At 42.4% G+C, this 24,085-nt stretch overlaps 1 protein-coding gene across 1 annotated transcript in view; it reads left to right on the forward strand.

Moving 5' to 3' along the window:
• Positions 1-6,724: 6,724 nt before the first annotated feature.
• SLC49A3 (solute carrier family 49 member 3) overlaps positions 6,725-24,085 on the forward strand; it is a 58,437-nt gene continuing 41,076 nt past the window's right edge. The window contains exons 1-3 of the mRNA XM_044681798.1: positions 6,725-6,877; positions 16,889-17,047; positions 17,760-17,973. Of these exons, the coding sequence (XP_044537733.1) occupies positions 6,725-6,877; positions 16,889-17,047; positions 17,760-17,973 (526 nt within the window). The remainder of the gene's footprint in view (positions 6,878-16,888; positions 17,048-17,759; positions 17,974-24,085) is intronic.

Genomic DNA, 24,085 nt, shown 5'->3' on the forward strand with positions numbered 1-24,085 from the left:
ACAAAAAGCCAAGAATATTTTTTAAAAAGAAAGAAGAAAGGCATTCTAGCTGTACCAAATCTCAAATTCTACTATAAAACAGTAATCATTAAAACCATCTGTACTGGATAAGAAATAGAGTGGTTGATCAATGCATAATATTTGGAAACAATATACAGAAATAAATAATTACATTAACCTGGTATTTGATAAACCAAAAGATCCAAGATATTAGTGCAAAAACTCAGCATTTGTGACAAAAAAATGCTCAGAAAATTGGAAAGTGGTCTGGCAAAATCTAGGCATAAATCAACATTTCTCATCATACACTACCATATAAATTCAAAGTGGGTACAAGAATTAAACATAAAGGTAATCATAAGCCATTAAGAGGAGCATGGGAAAAATTACATGTCAAATCCATGGATAAGGAAAGAGTTATGACTACAAAAAAGATAGCAAGATATAATCAGAGAGATCAAATGGAAAATTTTTTTACATTAAATTTAAAGGTTTTGTACAACAAAAAACAATCCAGCCAAAATTAAAGGGAAAGCAGGAAGCTGGGGGGAATTTTATACTTATTTCACTGATAAAAGTTTCATTTCTCAAATATGTAGGGAAGTGAGCCAACTTTATAAGAATATGGGCCATCCTCTAATTGATAAATGGTCAAAGGATATAAACAAGCAGTTTTCAGAAGGAGAAGAAAACAAAGCTATCAAAAGTCGTATGAAGGGGGCAGCTGAGTGACTCAGTGGATTGACAGTCAGGCCCAGACACAGGAGGTCCTGGGTTCAAATTTGATCTCAGACACTTCCTAGTTGTGTGACCCTGAGCAAGTCACTTAACCCCCATTGCCTAGCCCTTACCACTCTTCTGCTTTGGAACCAATACACAGTATTGATTCTAAGTCAGAAGGTAAGGGTTTAAAAAAAAGTCATCCGAAGAAATACTCTAAATGACAAAAATTAGATGAATAAAAATTAGGGAAATTTAATTAAAAAGGAAAATGACAAATGGTAGAGGGGATATGGGAATAAAGATACATGAATGCAGGGCTGGTGGAGTAATAAACTGGTCCAACCATTCTGGAGAACAGTTTGGAACTGTGCCCAAAAGACTATAAAACTATGTATACTCTTTGACCCAGAAATAGTTCTATTAGTTCTGTACCTAAAGAGACATAAAGAAAAGGATCTGAATGTACAAAAATATTTATAACAAATCTTTTTGTGATGGCAAAGAATTGGAAATCGAGAGGAGGCCCACCAGCTGAGGAAAGGCTAAACAAATTGTCATATATGATTGTGATGGAATGTTATCATACTGTAAGAAATGACAAAGGTTATGGTTTCAGAAAAATCTAGGAAGATTTTATGAGTGGATGCAAAGCAAATTGAAGAGAAATTTTGAGAACATTGTACATGGTAACAGCAATATTGTAATGGCAATCAACTGGGAAAGACTTAGCTATTCTGATTAAAATACTGGACAAATCCAAAGGACTCATAATAAAAAATGCTATCTACCTCCAGAGAGAAAATTGATGAAATTTGAGTGCAGATTGAAGCATATTTTTTCACTTTTTTCTTCTTCTTCTTTTTTTTTTTTTGCAACATTGCTAATCGGGCAATATATTTTGCATGATTTAATATATCTTATGAATATCATAAGAGGCAGAGTCTGGAGGGAGGAAGAAAATTTGGAAATAAAAAAATGTCAAAATTTAACAAAATTACTGTGAATTTTTTTCAAAAGAGTTCATAGCTTCATTGTGTTCAATTTTGTGTAAATAGGAAACACATACTGGTGGGAGATCAGGCAATACAGTGGTGAATATTAGCAGTGTATCTTATCCCCCCTGCCTAGGTCCCACCCATCCACTCCCCTCCTCTCTCTATACCCAGAGAGAAGGTGAGGTGTTGTAGCAGTCAGTGTGTCTTCCTCTCTGTGAAACTCCAGAATGCCAGTATAAGTATAAGTTGGGAGAACAAGTCAGTCCAGAGAGAGTGAGCATTCCTGACAGGTCTGGACTATCTGAGAATACCCTTATTCCCAATCAATCATTAAAGAAATTTTAAAATATATTATTCATTTAATCTGGGGTGAGTAGGAAAAACTATTTTGAACGTGAGAACTCCTTTAATCACAAAAACCAAAGACTGCATAATTTTGAAGAGTACCTGTCAAATACATAATTAATTCAGAATGACCAAAGTTCAAGACCCAGATCTAGAAATTGAAGAAGGATACCAGTTGATAATGAAGACTGAAAAAAACCCAAAAACCACTGGATTTAGTGAGTAGGCTCTTGGCGACTTCAAGAGACATCTCCCCAGAGTAGTAGGGACAAGTCCATTTTATTCTAAGCCCTTTGTGCATCTTTCATTTTCAGGATAACTTGAGATGTCTTTAGCCTTAGGTGATATTGCCTCAAAGTCATGACCTGGGGTCCCTTTTCAACTAGGATGGAGGTAGTAAGGATGAGTGGGATAAAAAGATACCCCTGGGTATCCCAAAGGGGCCTGAGAAATGCCTTGCCCTGGTGACTCAGCTGTTTTTATACTTTTCCAAAGGAACTTTCTCTAAATTCCCTGACATTGGGTCACTAGTTGAGGTTGGAACCAATGCTCTGCAGCCACATGTTTTCTTTTTTCTCTCCTTGAAAGCTGAAATATAAAATTGTTCTAATGCCTGGGGGTTGGAAAGGTATCTCTTTGAGCCAAACCACATCTGTTGAATAACGCTCTTAAGTGCCTTCCAGCTCTGGGAGCCTGAGCTTGTGCCTCTGGAATTTCAAGCCTCAGTGATTCAGAAATGAACAGCAGCAGAAAGCACAGATCTTATTTCTTAGCGAATTAGTGTAATAGAAATGGTACTTGTTAGAAAAGACCTGCCATGTCATGGTTTCAAGGGAACCTGACCCTAGAGAGTCACTGTTAAAATCCTGAAGTTCATTCCTAATTAAGCACAGGATTTTCACAAAGACTCTATCTTTTGCAGTGACTTACCCCTGTCTTAGACCAGACCTGTGAGAAGTCAACCCATCTTTCCAGTGCCAAGTATGTCTTGTCTTGGCCTTCCCTCTAAAGACCTGCTCTGTTTACTCATTGTCTAGGTCTACATTTAGGACAAGGGAATCCCAACTGGCTTTGGACAAGGGAATATGTAATTTCTCTTTTCACTTATCACTTGAGGTCAGGTCTCCTTGACTCACTGCTCTCCCCATACTGCCACTCTGGAACTAGGTCTGTTTCTCCCCAGGCCCCTTCATTTTCACCCATATTTCACCTCTTATATTGTCATGCTACTCTTTGTGCCCTTATTTGGGGTTTCCTTTTTTTTTATTGAAAATTTTTAATTAATTAATTTAGAATATTTTTCTATGGTTACAAGAATCATGTTCTTTCCCTCCCGTCCAACCTCTCCCCCCCAGCTGACACGCAATTCCACTGGGCTTTACATGTATCATTGATTAAGACCTATTTCTATTTTATTGATAATTGTACTAGGGTGATTGTTTAGAGTCTATATCCCCAATCATATCCCCATCAATATTTGGGGTTTTCTTGGCAAAGATACTGGAGTGGTTTGCCATTTCCTTTTCTAGCTCATTTTACAGATGAGGAAACTGAGGCAAACAGGTTTAAGTGACTTTCCCAGGGTCATATAGCTAGTAAATGTATAAAGGAGGATTTGAATTCAGGAAGATGAGGCCCAGAGCTCTATTCCCTGAGCCACCTAGTCGACCCTTAAAGGCCTATAAAGAAAGGCAAAAATACCCCTTCCCTCAAGGAGATGACATCCTGATGGGGGAGACAATATGCAAATGATTATATATGTACAACGTCTCTCTCTTTCTCTGTCTCTCTAAGTCTGTCTTTCTGTGTGTCCATATCTGTATCTGTCTGTCACTCTGTGTTTTTTGTTTCTCTATGTCTCTGCTCTGTCTATCTCTCTCTTTTTCTCTCCAGGATAAATTGGAGGTATTTCAGAGGGAAAGCATTGGCATGAGAAGGGAATGAGAAGGAGGAATAAAAGGGGACGGGCATTATTTAATAATGTACACAGTCTCTTCCCACCTCCCACAGAGGTATTTAGCCTGGAGAAGAAAAGACTTGTAGGTGACAAGAATAATTGTCTTCACATATCTGAAGACATCTCAGAAAAGAAGAATCAGACTAGATCTGTTTGCTCCACAAATGTAGAACCAGGTACTATGAGCAGAGGTGGCAAAGATGGAAATTTAAGAATTTGTGTAAGGGAAAAACTTCCCAATTATCTGAAAATGGAATAGGTTATTTTCTGAAAGTGGGTCCTCCCTCACTTGAGGTCTTTGAAGAGGAGACTGAGGGATTGAGAACCTGGCATGGTGGAGAGGGAATTCCTTTTTCTTTACTGGTTGAACTAGACAGCCTCTGAGGTCCCTCACACCCTTGGGATTTTGATTCTGTGATTTATGTGTTAGAAACACAGATCATCTGAAGCAACCCACACTGGATTAAGTGCAAGTACCCCTGCCTACTATTCTTAGCCCAAGTCTGAATTTGAAGAAATCTGTCACACAGATTTCTGAATGTGAATTTGAACAGATAAGAATCCCCAAGTGGCTCAGACCTGCTATTGTCATTATATTCTATTCACAGCAGATCATGAGTTTTGGTGGAAAGGCAAACTTCCAATATTACTTCCTCATTTCAAATATATACAATTTTTGCAGGGAGATTCCCATCCCAAATCATCATGATTACTCAGCACTTGTATCTTAAATCACAGGATAAAATATAAAATTGAGTGTAACTGTCCCAAAGTCTATTGGTACGGGACTCTAGCAACCCTGCATGAGCTTCCAGAGGATTTGGGGAGAGGCCTGAGGGCTTCAACTTTTGCCAGTCCCCTACTGGCCCTGCTTTGGAGACCCTTTAGACAGAAAGCTCCCTTCTGGACTCTCTAAGAGTATAGCACAGAGTCCAATAAGGAGAGTCATAAACCATTGAGTTTGGAGACAAGGGTTACATTTGTTTGGCTCCTTCCTAACTTTCCAATTTTACAGCTCACTCCCTTCTTCCAGCTCTGAGATCCAATGACACTGGCCTCCTTTGCTGTTCTTGACACACAACACCTCAACTCTAAGCATTTTCACCAGCTGTCCCCCATTCCTGGAATACTATCTTTCCTCATCATTGCCTTCTAGCTTCCCAGTTCTCCTTCAAGTCTCAGCTAAAGACCCATTTTCTTTTTCTTTTATTTCATTTTTTTAAACCCTTACCTTCTGTCTTGAAGTCAATGCTGTGTATTGGCTCAAAGGCAGAAGAGTGATAAGGGCTAGGCAATGGGGGTTAAATGACCCATAAAATGCCCAGGGTCACACAGCTGGGAAGTGTCTGAGGCCAGATTTGAACCTAGGACCTCCCATCTCTAGGCCTGGCTCTCAATCCACTGAGCTACCCAGCTGTCCCCCAATGACCCATCCTCTGCAAGAAGGCTTTTCTTCTAATCCTTAGTCTCCTCTCTGAGACGATTCCCAATTTATCCTTTTCCACACATTTGTTTACATGTTGTCCTTCCCATTACACCTGTGAGCTTTATGAGATGAGGGACTGTTTTTTGCCTTTTTTTGTATGGCCAATACTTTGCATAGTGCCTGTACATACCCCCTCCAGTAGGACGAAAGATTGCATTTAAGCTCTTGGAACCTGACAGCAGATTATTCTTCTCATGTCTCCAGTTAGAAGGAGGAGAAAACAATAAAGTACATTCCCAGTGTTCAGGAAGTAGACATAGAAATCCTTTCATCTTTACCGGTGGTGAAGGAGCCGGGATGTTGGACCTGGCGTACCAGAATGAAAATGGAATGGAAGTGATGGAGTATGCAGTGTCCCATGATAAAAGGATAAGGATTTGTTGGAAAGAACTGATTGAACCCAGATTGATTGAACCTCACCCTAATACTCCAAGTACAGAACAAGCCTTCGGGCCTTTATCATTCCACCCATGGTATCTATTGCCAGATAAGGACTAAATATATAGGTTCAAATAGTTGATGATTTTCTTGATTTGTTTTACGATGTTGTGAAGGTGACTGTAATTTGGACCTTTTCTAAATAAAGTATTTCAACATCCAAAAAAATAATTAGCTTAATAAATGCTAGCTAACACAACGATTCTCTCCAAGACACAAGCGGTTACAATGTTCCTTCCTGTATTTTCCTGGTTACTAACCGTCTCTCCCAGTGATACTCTAGTTGCAAAACTAGGACGTCCTGATGCACTCACTGCCTTGGCCCATCTCTGGGCAGGGGCCTGACACTCTGGCCCTGGAAGGGAATGAAGCTCTCGGACACGGAGACTCCAAACACTCTTCAGACGCTGCAGCGCTCTAGCCACTGACCTCTCCTCTCCCCCGCCACAAGGTCCCGCCTCCCCGTCACCTGGCTGGGCACTCCAGCCCCTCCCTAGCAGATCCCGGCCTCCGCAGCCGGTGTCGGCCGGGCCGGGTGGGTGGCGTCTGGGTTGCGTCATGCAGGGAAGGAGACACCCACGTGCGGCATGGAGGAGGGAGGCTCGGGCCCGGCGGTGGGCGCTGACAGAAGAAATAGGTAGGGGACCCCGGGCGGAGCCGAAGGTCGGCTGAGGACTCTGACGTGGGCTCCGCCGGTCCCAGCGGCTCCGCGCCACTGCTGAGCTTTTGCCGCCCGGCGCCAGAGAAAGCCTTTTCGCTAAGCCCCTTCTTCTCGCCGGGATGTCGGAAACCTCTGCCTCTGACAGCACGGAGACTCCAACTTCGGAGAGCGCGGAGCCCAGTGCTCTGAGCGGACTGACGCGCTACCAGACCTACAAGCGGCGATGGTTCTTCCTGGGGGTCGTCTCCTTGCTCAACTGTTCCAATGCTATGGTGCGGAGCCGGGGGAGGCGGGAATTGGGGAATAGAGAAAGCTGGCACCCTGGGCCGGAAGCGTGGTGACCGGGCCTAACCTCTGGGGGACTTCAGTCTGGAGATGGAGGGCGGGCGGGGCGGAGGCAACCCCGAGCTTGGTCCGACGGGGGACTAGCCAATGCTTGTCTCCTGCGAATCTGTTGGGGATGTCGGGCTTGCGAGGAAGCAGAAAACAACAGAGTGCAGCCAGGCCCCTTTTTTGGGGAGGAAAAACGAGGCCCAGAGAACAGGCTCACAGGACCGGGATCCCTAGTCTCTTGGCTCCCAGCTAGGGCCTCTGGGATGGAGGAGCAGAGGATGTGGAAGAGGGAAAAGCCCCCAGAAAGATGCGCTTGTGGGATTTGTCCTAACTCTATGACAGTTCATCCGGGTCTGACCTGGACCTGGGATTTCACTGATGTATGAGGAAGCTCCACCTGCCCCTGTTGATCCAGTAACTACCTTGCTACTTATTAGAAATGGAAGTCTTGTTGCCTGGGATGGTGAGAGGCTGTTGCTACCTTCTCAAGTATCAGAAAAAGGGCTTGCTTGAGGCCAGCACTCTCTGCCCACTATACCACTGCTACTTGTCTAGTCTGGACCAACATTTCCTCTTTTTAGAAACCCAGCTTAAACTCTTGGCTCTCCAGGAAACCTTTGCCTGCCTCCCCTTTAGTAATGACCTTTCCTCTTGTGACCTGACACAAGTCCTTGCCTCCTACCTCTCTAATGTGTTAGCTAGTCTTACAACAGTCCTTTCGTCTTGTCCTACTAGAATACATGAGGTCAGAAGCTTCGACTTATTTTTATTTCCACTTAGCACCGAGGGTCATATTTAAGACATACTAAGTGCTTCATAAGTTTAAAAAAAAATTTTTTTAAACCCTTAACTTCTGTGTATTGGGTCCTTGGTAGGAGTGGTAAGGGTGGGCAATGGGGGTCAAGTGACTTGTCCAGGGTCACACAACTGGGAAGTGTCTGAGGCCAGATTTGAACCTAGGACCTCTGTTCTCTAGGCCTGACTCTCAATCCACTGAGCTACCCAGCTGCCTCCTTCATAAGATTTTATTGTGGACATATGAAACCTTTATAAGCTCTTGGTACAACTCAGGAAAATGGTTTTTGTTCTCTCCCCAGCTTTACTGGATAAAATTTTAAAGGGAAAATGCATCAGAACTCACAGAGTAGCACTTATAGCGGGGTTGTGTGCATGTGTGTGTTGGAGGGGGGTCGTCGTTGTGGTTGTTGTTGCTTTTAGTACCGTGGACATTAGAAGGTGGGAAGGGCATCACAAGGCTGTCAGTGCCTGGACCTTGCCCATGTTCTGTTTCCAGAGTAATTTCACTGGAACAATAGAGCCTTGTTATATCTTGGACTATCTCAGCTTTTCCTCAGCCCAAGACCTCCTCCTCCTTTAGGATGGAGTAATTCAAAATAATGGTATAGCAAACATGTTTATTAACCACATGCTGATTTGCAAAGGATATGCTAAGTAACATACAGAGTTAAGATTGAAATATGGCCCCAGCCCTTAAGGAGAGTGATAAGAAAGAATCACAGCGTACAAACAGCTTAGAGAGTTGTAAAGTGTCAGAGGTAGTGTTGGGAGAAGGGAGTGGAGGAGGTGTTGAGAGGAATTCAACAAGGAAAGAAAAACTATCTGAAGAAGATTGAGCTTTAAAAGGCAGTTAGAAATGGGATTGATAAAATGGGAGGGTTGGAGAAGGGTAAAGAGAATACATTCTAGGCCTAAGGAATAGCATACGCAAGTCACAGAACCATAATTTGACAGATTTTTGGGGAGGGGAGAGAGAATTAGAAGTCGTCTGTTACTAGAAATCCATAATTAAAGAGATAAGGGAGACACCACTGATTAAAACTGACATCTATTAAGCACTATTATTTAAATCTCAGATTCTCCTGATGCCAGGGTGTTCTCTCTCTTTCTCTCTCTCTCTGTCTCTGTCTCTGTCTCTGTCTCTCTCTGTCTCTCTCTCTGTCTCTCTCTCTGTCTCTCTGTCTCTCTCTCTGTCTCTCTCTGTCTCTCTCTGTCTCTCTCTGTCTCTCTCTCTCTCTCTCTCTCTCTCTCATCCTTTTACTATCTCTAGGTACACAATATACAATAAATGGGGAAAGATGATAGGGCATTACATTGTGGAGGGCTTTGAACTCCAGGTAAAGGAAGGTAAACAAATTCAGCAGGTAAAGGGGAACTACTAAATATTTTTAGTAAAATAGTAGATCTCTATTTAAGGAAGATTTGTTTGGCAACTCTGGGAAGACTAGATTGAAACAAGGAAAGGGGAAGCAGTGGGACTTGTCAAGAAATTCTTGCATTCAGGTCAGTTTATCCAGGCAGGTTTTTCTTAGGGTTTGGCTTTTGGGAAAGAGAGGAGCCTAACAGAGATAAGAGATGGCCAGGTGGAAAGTCACAGGACTTGGTAAGTAGTTTGCATATCTGAGATGAAGGAAAATGAAGAGATGAAAATACTGAGCCAAAGACAGAAATGGGGTGAAGTTGGAGAGAAGGGTATATTCAGAGGGAAAGAAAATAAGGTAATTTATGGATATGTTGATTTTAAGATGTTGAGGAGCAGCCAGGTGGAAATGGATTAGAGTAGGCCAAGTGTAAGCATTCTTCTTTCCTTATCCTAAGACTTCGAACTCCTGGTATAAATCCTGTTCTACCCACCCTGCGCTAGTACATGCTCTTGTTCTTCCCTGTGTCCACCTCTCTCCTTGGCTTTCACTGATAATATCAATTTGACCACAGCATAGATTGATGCTGGAGAATCCATGTAGGAGTGGTTTCAGGGTAGCTGGAGCCATCCCACCTTCTGCCCAAGTTATATATTGAGGTAATGTGTGATCACTGGGTGATAACAAGGGAGTGGTATCAGAATTTCATTATTGAGAGTCCATGAATCATTAATCCTTTTGGAATGTTTGGCTACAGAGTGTTGTCAGTTCTTTATAAGATCTTTTAAAGCTTGGTTGCCTTAAATGTCAGAGAATGTGTCCAACTGACCCACTTTATCCTCTTTGATTAGCATAAATTCCAAGGTGACATCATTACCTTTTCCTCCAAAAGTTTTCTCTTTTGGTCTAGCCCTGATTTTGGAGCTAAAGGAGCTGTGTTCAACTGTTGATTCTACTATTTATTCCCTAGGACAAGTCACTCAACCACCCTAGACCTAAATTTCCTCATCTGTTAAATAAGTGGGTTGGACCTCCAAGGCCCTTTCTAGCTTAAAATTCTATGAACTTATTGAACTCTGGTTTCACACCTCTTCAGGACAGAATGCACAGTCATGTCAACCAGCAATTTCATTGACTGTTCCCCATCTTTGGAATTCTCCCTCATTTTCATTTCCTAGCTCCTTTGGCTTCTTTCAAGTCTTAGTTATAGGTTTTCTATTACAAAGCCTTTCTCAGTGCCAATCTTAATGCCTTCCCTCCCAAGATATCTCCAGTTTTCTAATTCTTATTTATACACATTTATTTGCATTTTCTTTTCCATTAGATTATAAAATCCTTGAGGGCAGACTGTCTTTTGCTTCTTTTTTATATTATTGGTTGTGTATTGACATAACTTCATGCAGTTATCCAAGAAGCCTGGCACAGCCATTTCAATCATGTTTGGCTCTTCATGATCCCATTTGGGGTTTTCTGGGCAAAGATACTGGAGTGGTTTGCCATTTCCTTCTCTGGCTCATTTTACAGTTGAAGAAACTGAGATTAACAGGGTGACTTGCCTTGGGTCATTTGAGGCTAGATTTGAACTCGGTCTTTTTGATTCTAGGCACTAAGCTTTTTTCATTGTGCCCACCTACCTGTCTTCACTCAGGTGCCCATTGCTTGGTACGTAGTAGGTACTTAATAGATACTAGTCAACTGACAATTTGGTTCACCCTTGACTGCTTCCTGAATATTCATTCTTCCTTGAGTTCTGAATGAGCACTCTATCCTTCACTTTTTCCATTAGGGATTTAATTTATTCACCCAGCTTTTGCTATTACTTTTTTACAGCTAACTCCCAAATCTGTATACCAGCCTTCATCTTTGCAAGCCTCTACCTGCAGTTACCTCAGAATACTTCATTGTGCAATGTAAAGAGTGATGGGTTTCTGGGGGCAGCTGGGTAGCTCAGTGGATTGAGAGCCAGGCCTAGAGACGGGAGGTCCTAGGTTCAAATCCGGCCTCAGACACTTCCCAGCTGTGTGACCCTGGGCAAGTCACTTGACCCCCATTGCCTACCCTTACCACTCTTCCATTTATAAGTCAATACACAGAAGTTAAGGGTTTAAAATTAAATTAAAAAAAAAAAGAGTGATGGGTTTCAACGATTCTGACCCTTATCTCGTTACTTACCATGTGTGTAATTAGTTATTCGCTAGACCTGTTTTCTCACCTATAAAAATGAAGGACTTGGAGGAGGTTACCCCTAAGGCTGGTTTAGTTCTAAATTTATTATCTTGTGATCTCCACCAGGATCACCTGTTATGTCCTAGTAAGTCACTTAAGCCTGTTTGCTTCAGTTTCCACATCTGTCAAATGAGCTGGAGAAGGAAATGGCAAACCACTCCAGTATCTTTGCCCAGAAAACCTCAAATGGGCCCTTGAAAAGTCAGTCATGTCTTAAATGACTCAACAATTATAACAATATCCCAGATGGAAGATAGCTTGATAGAACTGCAGGATGGTAAATCTAAGAGAAAAGAAGACTTGGTTGGGGATGGAGTGGAGAAGGCACAATAGCTGGCTTTTAAGTACTGTAGGGCTATTGTCAATTGCATGGAGGCAGATTTTGGTTCAGAATAAGGAAAACTTCCCAACAATTTCAAGTTGTCTAAAAGTGAAATGCGCTGCTTGTAGGGTTCATGAGTTTCCCCTCAGCCATTTAGGGACTGAATAGCCTTTGTTCAAGATGACATAGAGAAGATTCCCATTTAGGGAAGGGTGAGGAACTTTTCAACTTCCTGTCAACTCTTAAATCATCTCTTCAAATGATCTCTTTTAATTTTTTGAACTTCCTGCTTTCCTTTGAAGACATCACCATTCTCCTGGGCTTTTATCACCTCAGAGTCACCTTTGACTTTTCATTCTTCCTTTCTCCCCATACTCAATTAGCAAGTCCAGTTGTTTACATCACCATAATCTCTCTCATATCTGTTTCCTCTATTCCACTCAACTGCTGTTTCAGATCTCATCACCTCAAATCTGGCAATAGTGCCATCACCTTTTGTCTTTCCCCTCTCCACCCCCTCCTATTCATAATGCCAGATGGAATGGACAGTTTTGTCATTCTCAAAAACCTTTAAATTGCTTGCCATTGAGTAGAATAAAATTTAGCTTGGCATTCACAGCCCTCCACAATCTATTCCTAACCTACTTTGGCAGTCTTCTTTCTCTTCACCTGTCAGGGTTATTTCCCCTCCTTAATGTTTTTGCTCACATAGTCCTCCTTGATTGGATTCCCCTCCTTAATGTTTTTGCTCACATAGTCCTCCTTGATTGGAACATCTTCTTCTTTCCCTATCTGAATCCTACTTATTCTTAAGGAGCCAGATTGTCCTTCTATCACCATTATATCTTCCCTGGCCCAGCCACTGACCCTTAAGCAGAGGCTGAATGCCTACTCATCAGATATGTATTAGTAAACATTCTTTTTGTGTTTGGATTGAACTAGATGTTCACCAAGGTCCCATCCAATTGCCAGATTGTGTGATTTTGTAATTCATAAGCAGATGCCTTTGATTTCTACTAAGCCTTTGAGATACTCAGAAACCATATTTACACTAGAACAGAAATAACCAAGATGGTGCAAGTAACAAGAGTATTCGATTTGAAATCAAAGACCTGTGTCCAAATTTAGATTCTCTTACTTGCAGTGTGACCTTACCTTTGGCAAGTTACCTCCCTGAGCCTTAACATCCTCATCTATAAAATGAGGGGGTGTGACTAGATGACCTCTGAAGTAATTTCCAGATCTAAATCTATGATTCTATTTCTGCCTGACCTCTGACTGGTTTTCCTTTTTGAGGAGGTTATGCTTTACTATAGTCCTTCACCCTCTTCTTGGTCCTTATTTGATCTTCCTGGGCCCTTCTCTCTTACTGATGTCTCTCCTCTTCCTCCTGTCTCCTATCACCCCATGCACAACAAAAAAACCTGCCCTGCCTCCCCTGAACAAGGCCTCTTGCTTCTACAGAATGAGAATATTAATGTACTTAAATTGAGAAGGTTGAACTAGATGATCTCTAAGGCCCTTTCCTCCTTACATTGTTTTGTTAGGATCCTAATACCTAGTTGTCACCAACAGGCAAATTTAGTTAAAGTGTTAAAAAAAAAAATTCCAACAAATTCTTCTCCAAAGGTAGAACAGATTGACTTCTGTGAGGTAAAGAGTTCTTTAGCCCTAGGACTCTCTTTTTTTTTTTAAACCCTTGTACTTCGGTGTATTGTCTCATAGGTGGAAGATTGGTAAGGGTGGGCAATGGGGGTCAAGTGACTTGCCCAGGGTCACACAGCTGGGAAGTGGCTGAGGCCAGGCTTGAACCTAGGACCTCCTGTCTCTAAGCCTGACTCTCACTCCACTGAGCTACCCAGCTGCCCCTCTAGCCCTAGGACTCTTTAAGTGAATTCCTGCTCTGTTTTGTACAGGACTAGATGACTTCTGTGGTCCTTTGTAGTTTGGGGACCACAAAATCTGTGGCTGTTAGACTAATTCCCTGCATTTTGCTTGTTGTTTAGTCTTTTTCAGTTATGACCTCGTGTGGAGTTTTCTTGGCAGAGATACTAGAGTAGTTTGCCATTTCCTTCTCCTTTTTGATACTAGCTTAATCATGTTACCTGTCTCTAGAGAAGATGCATTTTAATGGGAACCTGGACAACATTATGCCTTAACTCCAAATAATGAGTAAAAAATGGAGGCATTTCAGGGAGAGTGACAGGCTAGGGTTCAGGCTGCTTGTATTTTTCCATAATGATTCCACTTTCCATGTTGCTCTCTGCCTCTAATGAGATAGTAGCTATTAAAAAAAAATTAGTTAACACGCTTTTCTTGAGTCTTGAGCCCAACTCCAGAATTAAGCCAGATTCTCCCACCTCCAGGCCTGGCAGTCTATCCACCCTGCTACCTCGACGCTCCTATCAAATACATGTTGAACTGAATTGAGATGTAATTGTTGGGTGGATTCATGAAAGCAGGCCCTGAAAGATATATAGAAAAGGACTGCATCGGAGGGAAGGGGAGGAGTACATTCTAGGTAGGGATGTGATACTATGGCCTTGGTGGGCAATGAAACTGGTTGGAGGGTACATGTTGGGGAGAAGAGGAAAGCTAAGGAATAAGAACAGCCAACATTACATAGTGCCTTCAAGTTTTCAGAGCCCTCAATAGATATTATTTCATTTGATCCTCACAATTGCCCTCTGAGTAGGATATTGTTATTATTATTTAAAATGTACTTATTCGTTACATTAAAATACTCAGTGGTGACATATGATTGTGATGAAATACCGCTGTACCGTTAGAAATGACGAGCAGGGTAATTTGTTTAAAAATGTGGGAAGGGGGCAGCAAGGTGGCTCAGTGGATTGAGAGCCAGATCTAAGGTCCTAGGTTCATATCTGACCTCTGGGTTCATATTTGACCTCAAACACTTTCTAGCTCTGTGACCCTTGGCAAGTCACTTCACCCTTTACTACTCTTCTGCCTTGTAATGCCAATACACAGCATCGATTCTAAGACAGAAGGAAAGAGTTTTTATTATAACAAATAAAAATAAATAAAAAACATGGAAAACCCTATGTGAAATTATGAAGAGTGAAACAAGAAGAACCAACTGTATACAGCAACAGAAATATTATTTGAAAAATGACTTATCTGGCCTCAGATACTTCCTAGCTGTATGACCCTGGGCAAGTCACTGAACTCTCATTGCCTAGCCCTTACCACTCTCTGCCTTGGAACTAATACACAGTATTGATTCTAAGGCGGAAGGTAAGGGTTTTTTTTTTTTTTTTTAAAGATTTGTGTATACATAGGATATTATTATTATTTTTTAACAGATTAAGAAATAGGTTCAGAGAAGTAAATTGATTGTCTGTGGGCACCCACCTAGTATGTATCCAGGGCTAGATTTGAACACAGATCTTCCTGACTTCAAATCAATCTAGGCTCTTTCCACTCAACAGCCAAGCTAAGGACTTTTTCATTTGGTTCTGTATTGGCATGACTTCATGCAGTTATCCAAGTAGTATTCAATTCTAAAAGGGAAATTTGGGGAGACATCACATGCTGCCCTGAGAGGTGTTGCCAGGCAACAAGACTGGTCTCGGGAATTAGAGAATGTCAGAGCAGGGAGGGACCTTCGAGACATCTAGTCTAAGATTTTCCAGATGGGGAAATGGTCCCTGGAGAAGGGATTGATTTGCTTAAGATCACAGAGGACCTTAATGGCAATACTGAGATGCCACCCAGGTTTGCTGGCTTGTAGACCAGGGCTCAGGAAATGCCTTCATTCTCCAGAGTGGAGGGAGGCTGGTGAGCCAGCTGTGGCCACCAAGAGAGTGTTGCGCCTTTTTCACATAAAGAGAAACTCATCCTTTAAGTTTCATTTATTTCTGACATTCTGCAGTTAACCAGCACTTCCCCCTTTCACTTCAGTTCTTAGGGGGTTCCATGCCCTATCACTTCCCTGCTCCCTTTGCCTCCCTAACAACAAAAAAGGGAAGTAACCACTGCTTTCTTCCACTTTTTCCTTCCTTTCCACTTAACGTCCAGCATAGAACTAAAATTGGACCACTCTTTTACTCCTTTCACCCTTTCTCCCCTTCTCCCTTCTGTCCTCAACATTGAGGCAGGGCAGTAGAGTGATCAGAGCCCTGCAAATGGGAGACAGGAACCCTGGCTTCTTAGTTCAGGCTCTCCCACTGCGTCACTGGGTGACTTTGAACAGGTACTGACCCATCCATCCCCTGCCTCTGCACAATCGGTTGCCTCCTTAGTCAAAGACAGGGGGAAATCCCTGCCCAACTTCCTTCCAAGAGCCTGGGACAAAACAGATCTGAAAGCCTTGGAAAATCATAAAGTCACCCCTAGGTGGGAAAGACTGTTAACATCTTTTGGAACAAAGGCTGGGATTTAAATAACTTTCAGAAACAAGTTAACCCCAGAGCCTCAGAGTTCAGATAAACACCTGATCCCAGGGTGGTCCCAGGCCAGCCTGTTTCCACTTATGGGTTCCATTCCTCTCTGTGCCAAGTAATTTATCCCTGGGTCCACAGTGGGGCTTGGATCTCGTCCACCCTCTCTAAACAGCCTGACCACTCACTGTGTACTAGGGACACAAGTTGCCTCTGTGTTCTTCTCTCTGTCTAGAAGGTCTTTTTCCCATTTCTCTCTCTGTACAAGCCCCAAGATTCCCCTGCTCTAATGGGCTTCAAATGTATGATTCTATGATGAGTGCCGCCTCTTTCAAAAGGCCTTTCTCAGTTACTCTTATCTGTTGTCATTTGGTCATTTTAGTCACAGCCAACTCTTCATGACCCCATCTGAGATTTCTTTGGCAAATATATTAGAGTGGTTTGCTATTTTCTAACTCCAGCTCATTTGACAGATGAGGAAACTAAGGCAAATAGGGGTTAAGCAACTCACCCAGGACACAGCTAGCAAATCTCTGAGGGCTGTAGCCTTTTCTAGTCTCTCCCATAGGGAGGTAGATGAGTGTTTGTCCTAAATGCAAATGATCCCAGGACAATTTCCAAGTCAGCAGCCAGTGATTACTTCAGGCTTTATTTTTGCAGCTGTTTGATTTCAGCACCCCCAAACTCTGGTTGCTGTTCACTTTGGAGCAAACGTTCTTGGGTTCTAGGTTTCCTTTTCCTGAGCTGTTCCTCACAGGCATAGACATCTTCCATTAAGTTTAAAGTTTGCATTTCTTCTAATGGCACCCAGACTCATGAGGTCTCTCTCCTACTTTGCAGCTTTGGCTGAGTTTTGCCCCAGTTGCTGACAAAATTTCTGACTACTACCATCTCTCCATGATGGAGATTAACTGGTTGTCACTCATCTACCTGGTGATTTCCATCCCCTTTGGCATAATCGCTACATGGATCCTGGATTCTTTTGGACTCCGGTGTTCGGTGAGTATCCCTCCCTTCTTCTTAGTCTGGAGAATTTCCCTCTCTCATGGTTCTGATGTATCTATCCGTCCCATCACCCATCACCCCTCTTCCATTGTGAGTTCCTCTGGGGAAGGACCATTCTTCTAGTCCCTCCTCTTCCTTCAGGGTCAAGTCTGTAGGTGGATGGGGGAACCAGGAGAAAGCTGGATGGGTATGGTTTACTTATGTGTACTCTGGAAACTTCTGTTTGGGATTTTCTTCATTCAGGGACTATAAAGACATCAACCATGGTTTAGTGGAAAGAACCCTGGATTTGGAGTCAGAGGGTTCGGGTTCAAATCCTCACTTTGACATTACCTGTATTACTTTACCCGAGGATGTCAAATTCAGCGGTCTTAAAGGTCCCTTCAATTTTGAAATCCCACGTTTTTAAGAAAACAAACCTCATGTATGCACACCTTTTACTCAATGTGCTTTCTTAAGCCCAGGCCCTCTTCTGAAGTCATGAGGTTATCAGCACCTGGAAAATGTTAATAATGAGTACTTAGGGGACTTGCCTAGCCTCACAGGGCTGCTAAGTGGCTGAGGTGTGACTTTTCCCGTTTCCATGATGCCAGGGTCTCTCCTCTGTATGTTGCAGGACTAAGAGAAGGAGAGGCAGGGATCTCTTGGGAGGTTCAGGGTCTGGATGGGGCTCTGGTCAAGCTAGCCTGTCTCTTCTTCCTTGCAGACGATCCTGTGTGCCTGGTTGAATGCCATTGGGAGCATCATCCGAGTGATGCCTTGCATGTTATTTTTGGGAAATTATCATTTCATATTTTTTATGATTGGCCAGAGCTTCTGTGCTGTGGCCCAGGTCTTGGTCATCTTCTCTCCCGCCAAGCTTGCGGCTTTGTGGTTCCCAGAACACCAACGAGCTACTGCCAACATGATCGCAACCATGTGTGAGTATATATGCCTGGGGGGCTGCTGGGGTGGAGAGGAGGGTATGCTAAGAAGAGGTGTCAGTTAGTGGATAAGCATTTATTAAGAGTCTGCCAAAAGGGGCAGCTAAGTGACCCAGTGGATATAGAGAGCCAGACCAGGAGGCAGGAGGTCCTGGGTTCAAATCTGACCTCAGACACTTCCTAGCTGTGTGACCCTGGGTGAGTCACTTAAACCCCATTGCCTAGCCCTTACCTCTCTTCTGCCTTGGAACTGATACTAAACACTGATTCCAAGACAGAAGGTAAGATTTTTTTTTTTTTTAAAGAGCCTGCCATGTGCCAGGCACAGTGTTAAAGCTCTATTGAGATAAAAAGAAAGGCAAAACAGGACTTTAATATGGTCTCTGGCATATAGTATGTACTTCTTGTTATATTATATTTATTATAATAAATGCTTATCAACTGAGTGGAATACAATAGGCATGTAATAAATGTTTATAGACTGAAAAAAAAAAAAGAAAGGCAAAAAATAGTCCCTGCCTTTGAGGAGCTCCTAATCTAATGGGGAAACAACAAATCTGCAAATAAGCTATCTATAGGTTAATGATGAAGTAAGCACTAGAAGGCACTAGAATTAAGGATTGGGAAAGGTTTCTTGTAGAAAGGGAGATTTTAAGGGAGGCTAGCAGGGCTAACGGCTCCAGATAGTGGGGTTCCTAAAGGTCAGGATCTCTTAAATAAGAGGTTTCCCCCTCCCACCACCTCCCCTACCAAGAGTTTCCAATTCACAGAACACTTACTATGGAGCTCTTTGGCGCCTGTCTCTCTCTTTGGCCTTTTGGAGTATATGATCATCATGGTGAAATTCCATTTCCCATCTCTGTGGTTTTGCATAGGCTGTGTCTCTCCCGCCTGGAATGAGCTCCATCCTCACCTTGGTATCTTAGAATCCTCAGCTTCCCTCAGAAGTCAGCTTGAGCTTGCCTTGACCTTTCTGGTTATTAGTCCCTGCCCTCCGAAACAATCTTATATTTGCTCTGTGTATATTTTAAATAAATATATTAGCTACATTTAAATAAATATATAAATGAATATCAATCAATAAACAATTTAAATGAATAAATATAAATATATTTAAATAAATAAAAATATAGAAACAACAAGCACTTGTATTTTTCTGATAGAATGTAAGCTTTCTGATGGCAAGACCTGTTCATTTTTGTCTTTGTGTCCCCAGCACTTAGTACAGTGCCTGGCACATAGTAGGTGCTTAATAAATCCTTGTTGTTGATTGCCAAGCCTTAGTCATACCTTTAATTATACACCGCCCTCCCTCAATGCCCCATCAATATTTATCAGGTTTGTTGCCCTCCCCACCCTGAGAGACCAGGACCAGCCAAGACCAATAAAGTTGTTTCCTATCTTATCAGAAAGGAATATGTGAAGGAGGAAACCCTGGCAAAGCTCAGGACTGTAATGGGGCAGGATGAGAGGCAGCATGATCTAGCCACTGAGTCCTGGCTCCTGCCTCTGGCATAGAAAGGCTCCGAGCAAGCAATGTAACCCCCCAGGGCTCTCTAAGCAGCTTTCTAAGGATATAAGTTGCAGAAAAGGTGTCAGCCTGCAGTGGTAGAGGGGATTTCCTCCTTGGGGAGTTCTCTGTGCCAATAAAACCTACATCTGTCTGTACCTTTTATTGTGAGAACTAGAGTGTTTGATGGTCATTTTCTTCATGCTTTCTATTTTTAATCTTGTCTCTCCCTCTGCAGTTATGCGCCATAAAGGTCTTAGGAAATCTCAGGATCTGTGTAGGAGTGGAATGCAGATGTTGACAGATGGTGGACTTGTACCTAAGGAGCCAAGGGAGGAGATACGTCTTCCTGAGGAACAGTGGGTGGAGGCAGCCGGGAGTGGGTGGCCAATCCTTGGGGCCTCTGGGAGAGAACAAAGATTGATGGGGACCAACACGGGCCAGAGAGAGCAGGATGCCCCACATTGCAGTAGGGCTTCTTTGGTGTCTCTGATAGAAAGTCGTTTAATTCCTTTATCCGGAAGCTGGAAGTATGAGTGAATCTTACTCATAGGTAGTGGGGGAAGGAAGGAGGTCTTGGAGCTGGAAAATTGGGAAGGAAGGATTTTATTGGGAGTAGCATTCTCTGTTTTCAGGAGGAAAACAGCCTCATGTAGACTTTTAACATATTGCACAGAGGATCATTTTTATTGTCCTTTTCACCTATAGACATTGACTCCCGTTGTTTAATTCATCAACCACTCTATCCCTTCAGGCAGCCAGGTAGTTCAGTAGATTCAGCACTGGACCAGGACCTGACTTCACACCTGGTCTCACAAACTTCTTAGCTGCTGTGATGCTGAGCTAGTTACTTAATTTCTGCCTACCTCAGTTTCCACACCTGTAAAATGGGGAGTAATTATAGCACCTACCTCCCAGGATTCTGGCGAGAATCACATGAGATAATGTTTGAAAAGTGCTTTGCAGACCTTGAAGCATTTTATAAATGTCAGCTTTTTAAAAAGAAATGATAGCTGTAATTCCTAGGATGGCCACCCTAGTCTAAACCCTCATTTACTTCCTGTCTGAACTATGGCAGTTGGTCCTATCCTGTGTTTGGAACAACAGTCTCTTTCTTCTGATCCATCCAAATGTCATAGCAAATTAATTTTCCTTATGCATATCTTTCCATATCTAATCTTCATATTCAAAACCCTTCCACTCTTCTCCATTGCCTACTAAATTAAGTTTAAATAACTTGCCTTGGCATTCAATGCCCTCTTTGATGTGGCATCAAGCTACCTTTCCACCCTGACCTCCTCATGTCCCTTTTCATCATCCTTGATCCAACCTAGGCTACCATCTGTTCTCCGAATGTATCCTGAGTAACATCCCCCTTTGTCTACAATGCCTTGAACCTTTGGCCACACATTAACACCGGCTTCTCCTCCAAATCAGTTTAGGGACTTCTGACCTTTGCCCCTGGGTCCCCGAGCTTGCTTAGTCCCCTGGATTCAGAGATCTGCTATTTCCCTTTGCCTCCCCTGCCCCCACCTCCTGCCCCATCACTAATGACCTGTTTTCCTTGCCATTGCTACCATGTCTGGTGACTTTTTCTGGCACCTCCTCTCTTCCCCCTATCCCTACCTGTCTCCACAGATTCTAGCCTGGATGACTGTATTTCTAAGGTTTATCCACAAGGGAAAAGAAGCTATATGGGTCTGGCAGTAATGTACTATTAGATGCACCAGTAAAAGACAACTTATTTCCAAGTCTCAGACTGAATGCTACTTCCAGCTTTAGGGCTGAATCCTTGCTGGTGATGATGCTCTCTGGTTTGAAGGGCATGGGTTCTACCACAAACTAGCTTCAGCAGACATTTCTTTGATAATTAATGAGGCTCATTATTTTTGAAAAGATTTTTTATGGTCTCTTTTTCTCTTTTGAAAAGTATCTATTCATATTTTTGGATCACTTATTTATCATGGATGGGGAACTGGCCCTGTGACTTTGACAGAGTTCCTTGTGTATCTCAGGAAAGTTTGGATGGCCAATGCCTAACTTTGGAGTCAGAATGACCTGAATTCAAATTTCAATTGTGTGACCTTGGGCAAGTCATATAATCTCTCCATGTTCTAGGCAATACTCAGACTAGAAATAGAAGAAAAGGTACTAATCTGCATTGGTAAAGGGAGTTTCCTCATTTGAAATTCCCTGTTCTGAAAAAAAAATTAAATCATAGGTTCAGCTTAAATACCATCTTCTCCTTGAAGTAAAAGCTGAATCATACATCTGCAACTGGAAAAGAACTTAGAGGTCACTAGTCCAAATCCTTCCATTTAAAAATACGGAGACCTGGGGCAGCTGGGTAGCTCAGTGGATTGAGAGTCAGGCCTAGAGACAGGAGGTCCTAGGTTCAAATCTGGCTTCAGACACTTCCCAGCTGTGTGACCCCGGGCAAGTCACTTGATCCCCATTGCCCACCTTTACCACTCTTCCACCTAGGAGCCAATACATAGAAGTTAAGGGTTTTAAAAGAAAAAAAAACAGAGACTAAAGTCAGCTAGGGTAACTCAATGGATAGAACACCAGGCCTGAAGATAAGAGGTCCTGGGTTCCAAACTGACCTCAGATTTTCCTATTTTTATTTTAAAATTAAATTAAATTAAATTAAATATTTCCTATTCCTAGCTGTTTGACTCTGGGCAAGTCATGTACCCCTCATTGCCTAATCTCGACCACTTTTCTGCCTTGGAACCAATACTTAGTCTCACTTCTAACTTGGAAGGTAAGGGTTTAAAAAGATAAGGACACTAGAGACCTAAGGAAGTAAAGGGACAGGTCCAAGGTGACCCAGATTGTAGGTGGTAGGATTCAAACCTAGGTCTTTGAATTCCAAAAACCAGCATTCTTTCCACTGTCTATAATTCTCCATATGCCTCCTATGACACTTGTGCTATTCTGCTTTGTAATCACTTGTGTATATGTCTTTTCTCCCTGGCCAGACTGTGGGCACCTCAAGGGCAGGATCCTCTCATAGGACTTAAAGTGTAATTGGCACTAAGTAGATATTTGTTGATTTGCGTTGAATAAATAGATACCTACTATGTGCAGGGCCTTGGACTGGACTCCTTTAAAAAAACCCTCTTATCTACTGTCTTTGAATTTACACTACTTATTGGTTCCAAGGAAAAAGAGCCATCAGGGCTTGGCATTTGGGGTTAAATTATTTGCCCAGGGTCACACAGCTGAAAGTATCTAAGATCAGATTTGAACCCAGGACTTGCCATCTTTAGGACTGTCTCTATCCACTGAGCCACCCAGCTACCTCAACTGGACTACTCTTTAGGGGACACAGTTGAGTGAGACATGCTGCTCTCTAGCATTTTACAACCTAATAGGAAACATATGAACAGGACATAGTTATGATCCAAAGGAGAACATGATGAGTTTATCCATTTGTTCAACACATTTTCAGTTGTTCAGTTGTTTTTCAGTCACGTCCAATACTTGGTGATCCCATTTGTGGTTTTCTTGGCAAAGATACTTTGCCTTTTCACCTTCAAATCATTTTTATAGAAAAAAGAAACTAAGGCCAGTTGGATTAAGTGACTTACCCAGGGTCACACAGCTAGGCTGTTTCTAAGGCCAGATTTGAACTCAGATTTTCTTGACTCTTGGCCCCGGCCCTCCATCCAATGCACCATCTAGCTGCCCATTCAACACATGTAACAAATGCTTAGTAAGTACAGACAGGTCATTGTTTTGGGTGCTAAAGGAAAGACAAAGTTGAATAACATGGTTTAGTTCCAAAGATTTGAAAATAAAGATAACTCCATGATTCTGAATATACAAGACTACTTGAATGGTAGAACCACAGATAGAAATAATAAAATTGGAAACGGCAATTTTAAGGAGAAAGCCTGGATTTTTATTTGCCAAGTTTGATATGTTGGTGAGACATCCAAGAAGAGATGTTCTGTGTGGAGTACTGGGTGTGGGTCTGTAGTTCAAAAGAGAGGAAGGATAAATAGATTTGGAATTCAATAGCATAGGAGAGGAAGTAAATGAATTTGCCAAAGGAGATAGTAGAAATATAGACTTGAGTGTGTGTCAAAGGTAGAATCTAGAAGAAATTCTATGAGTAGAAAGTAGGAAAAGGATGAGGAGCCAAAGAATGAGACAGAGAAGGAATGTTTCGAGAGGTAGAAGAAGAACCAGGAGAATATGGTATTGTCAAAGACAAAGGAGGAGAAAGGTTCTCACAAGAGAAAATGGTTTATAACATCATGCGTTCCAGAGAGGTCAAGGGAGATGAGAACTAAGCAAAGACCATTGCTAAGTCATCTTTTCTATCTTTTTTTAATGAGAAAGCAGAAATCCTTGGTCAGGAGCCTGATTGTATTCTCTGTGTTTATTATACAAAGAGAACAAACAAGAAGGATGACCCAGTAACTACAGGTCACAATGGGAATTGGCCTTTGGGAAGATCTAGCAATGAGCTTTGCTCCTCTATGCTATAATGGAATCAAGCAAAAGTCCTGGTGGTGTACATCTATCATCCCAGCTATCTGGGAGGCTGAAGATAGAGGATCTCTTGAGCTCAGAAGTTCTGAGCCG

Source organism: Gracilinanus agilis, chromosome 6 (assembly GCF_016433145.1).
Source record: "Gracilinanus agilis isolate LMUSP501 chromosome 6, AgileGrace, whole genome shotgun sequence".
In the NCBI taxonomy this organism is placed as follows: Eukaryota; Metazoa; Chordata; class Mammalia; order Didelphimorphia; family Didelphidae; genus Gracilinanus; species Gracilinanus agilis.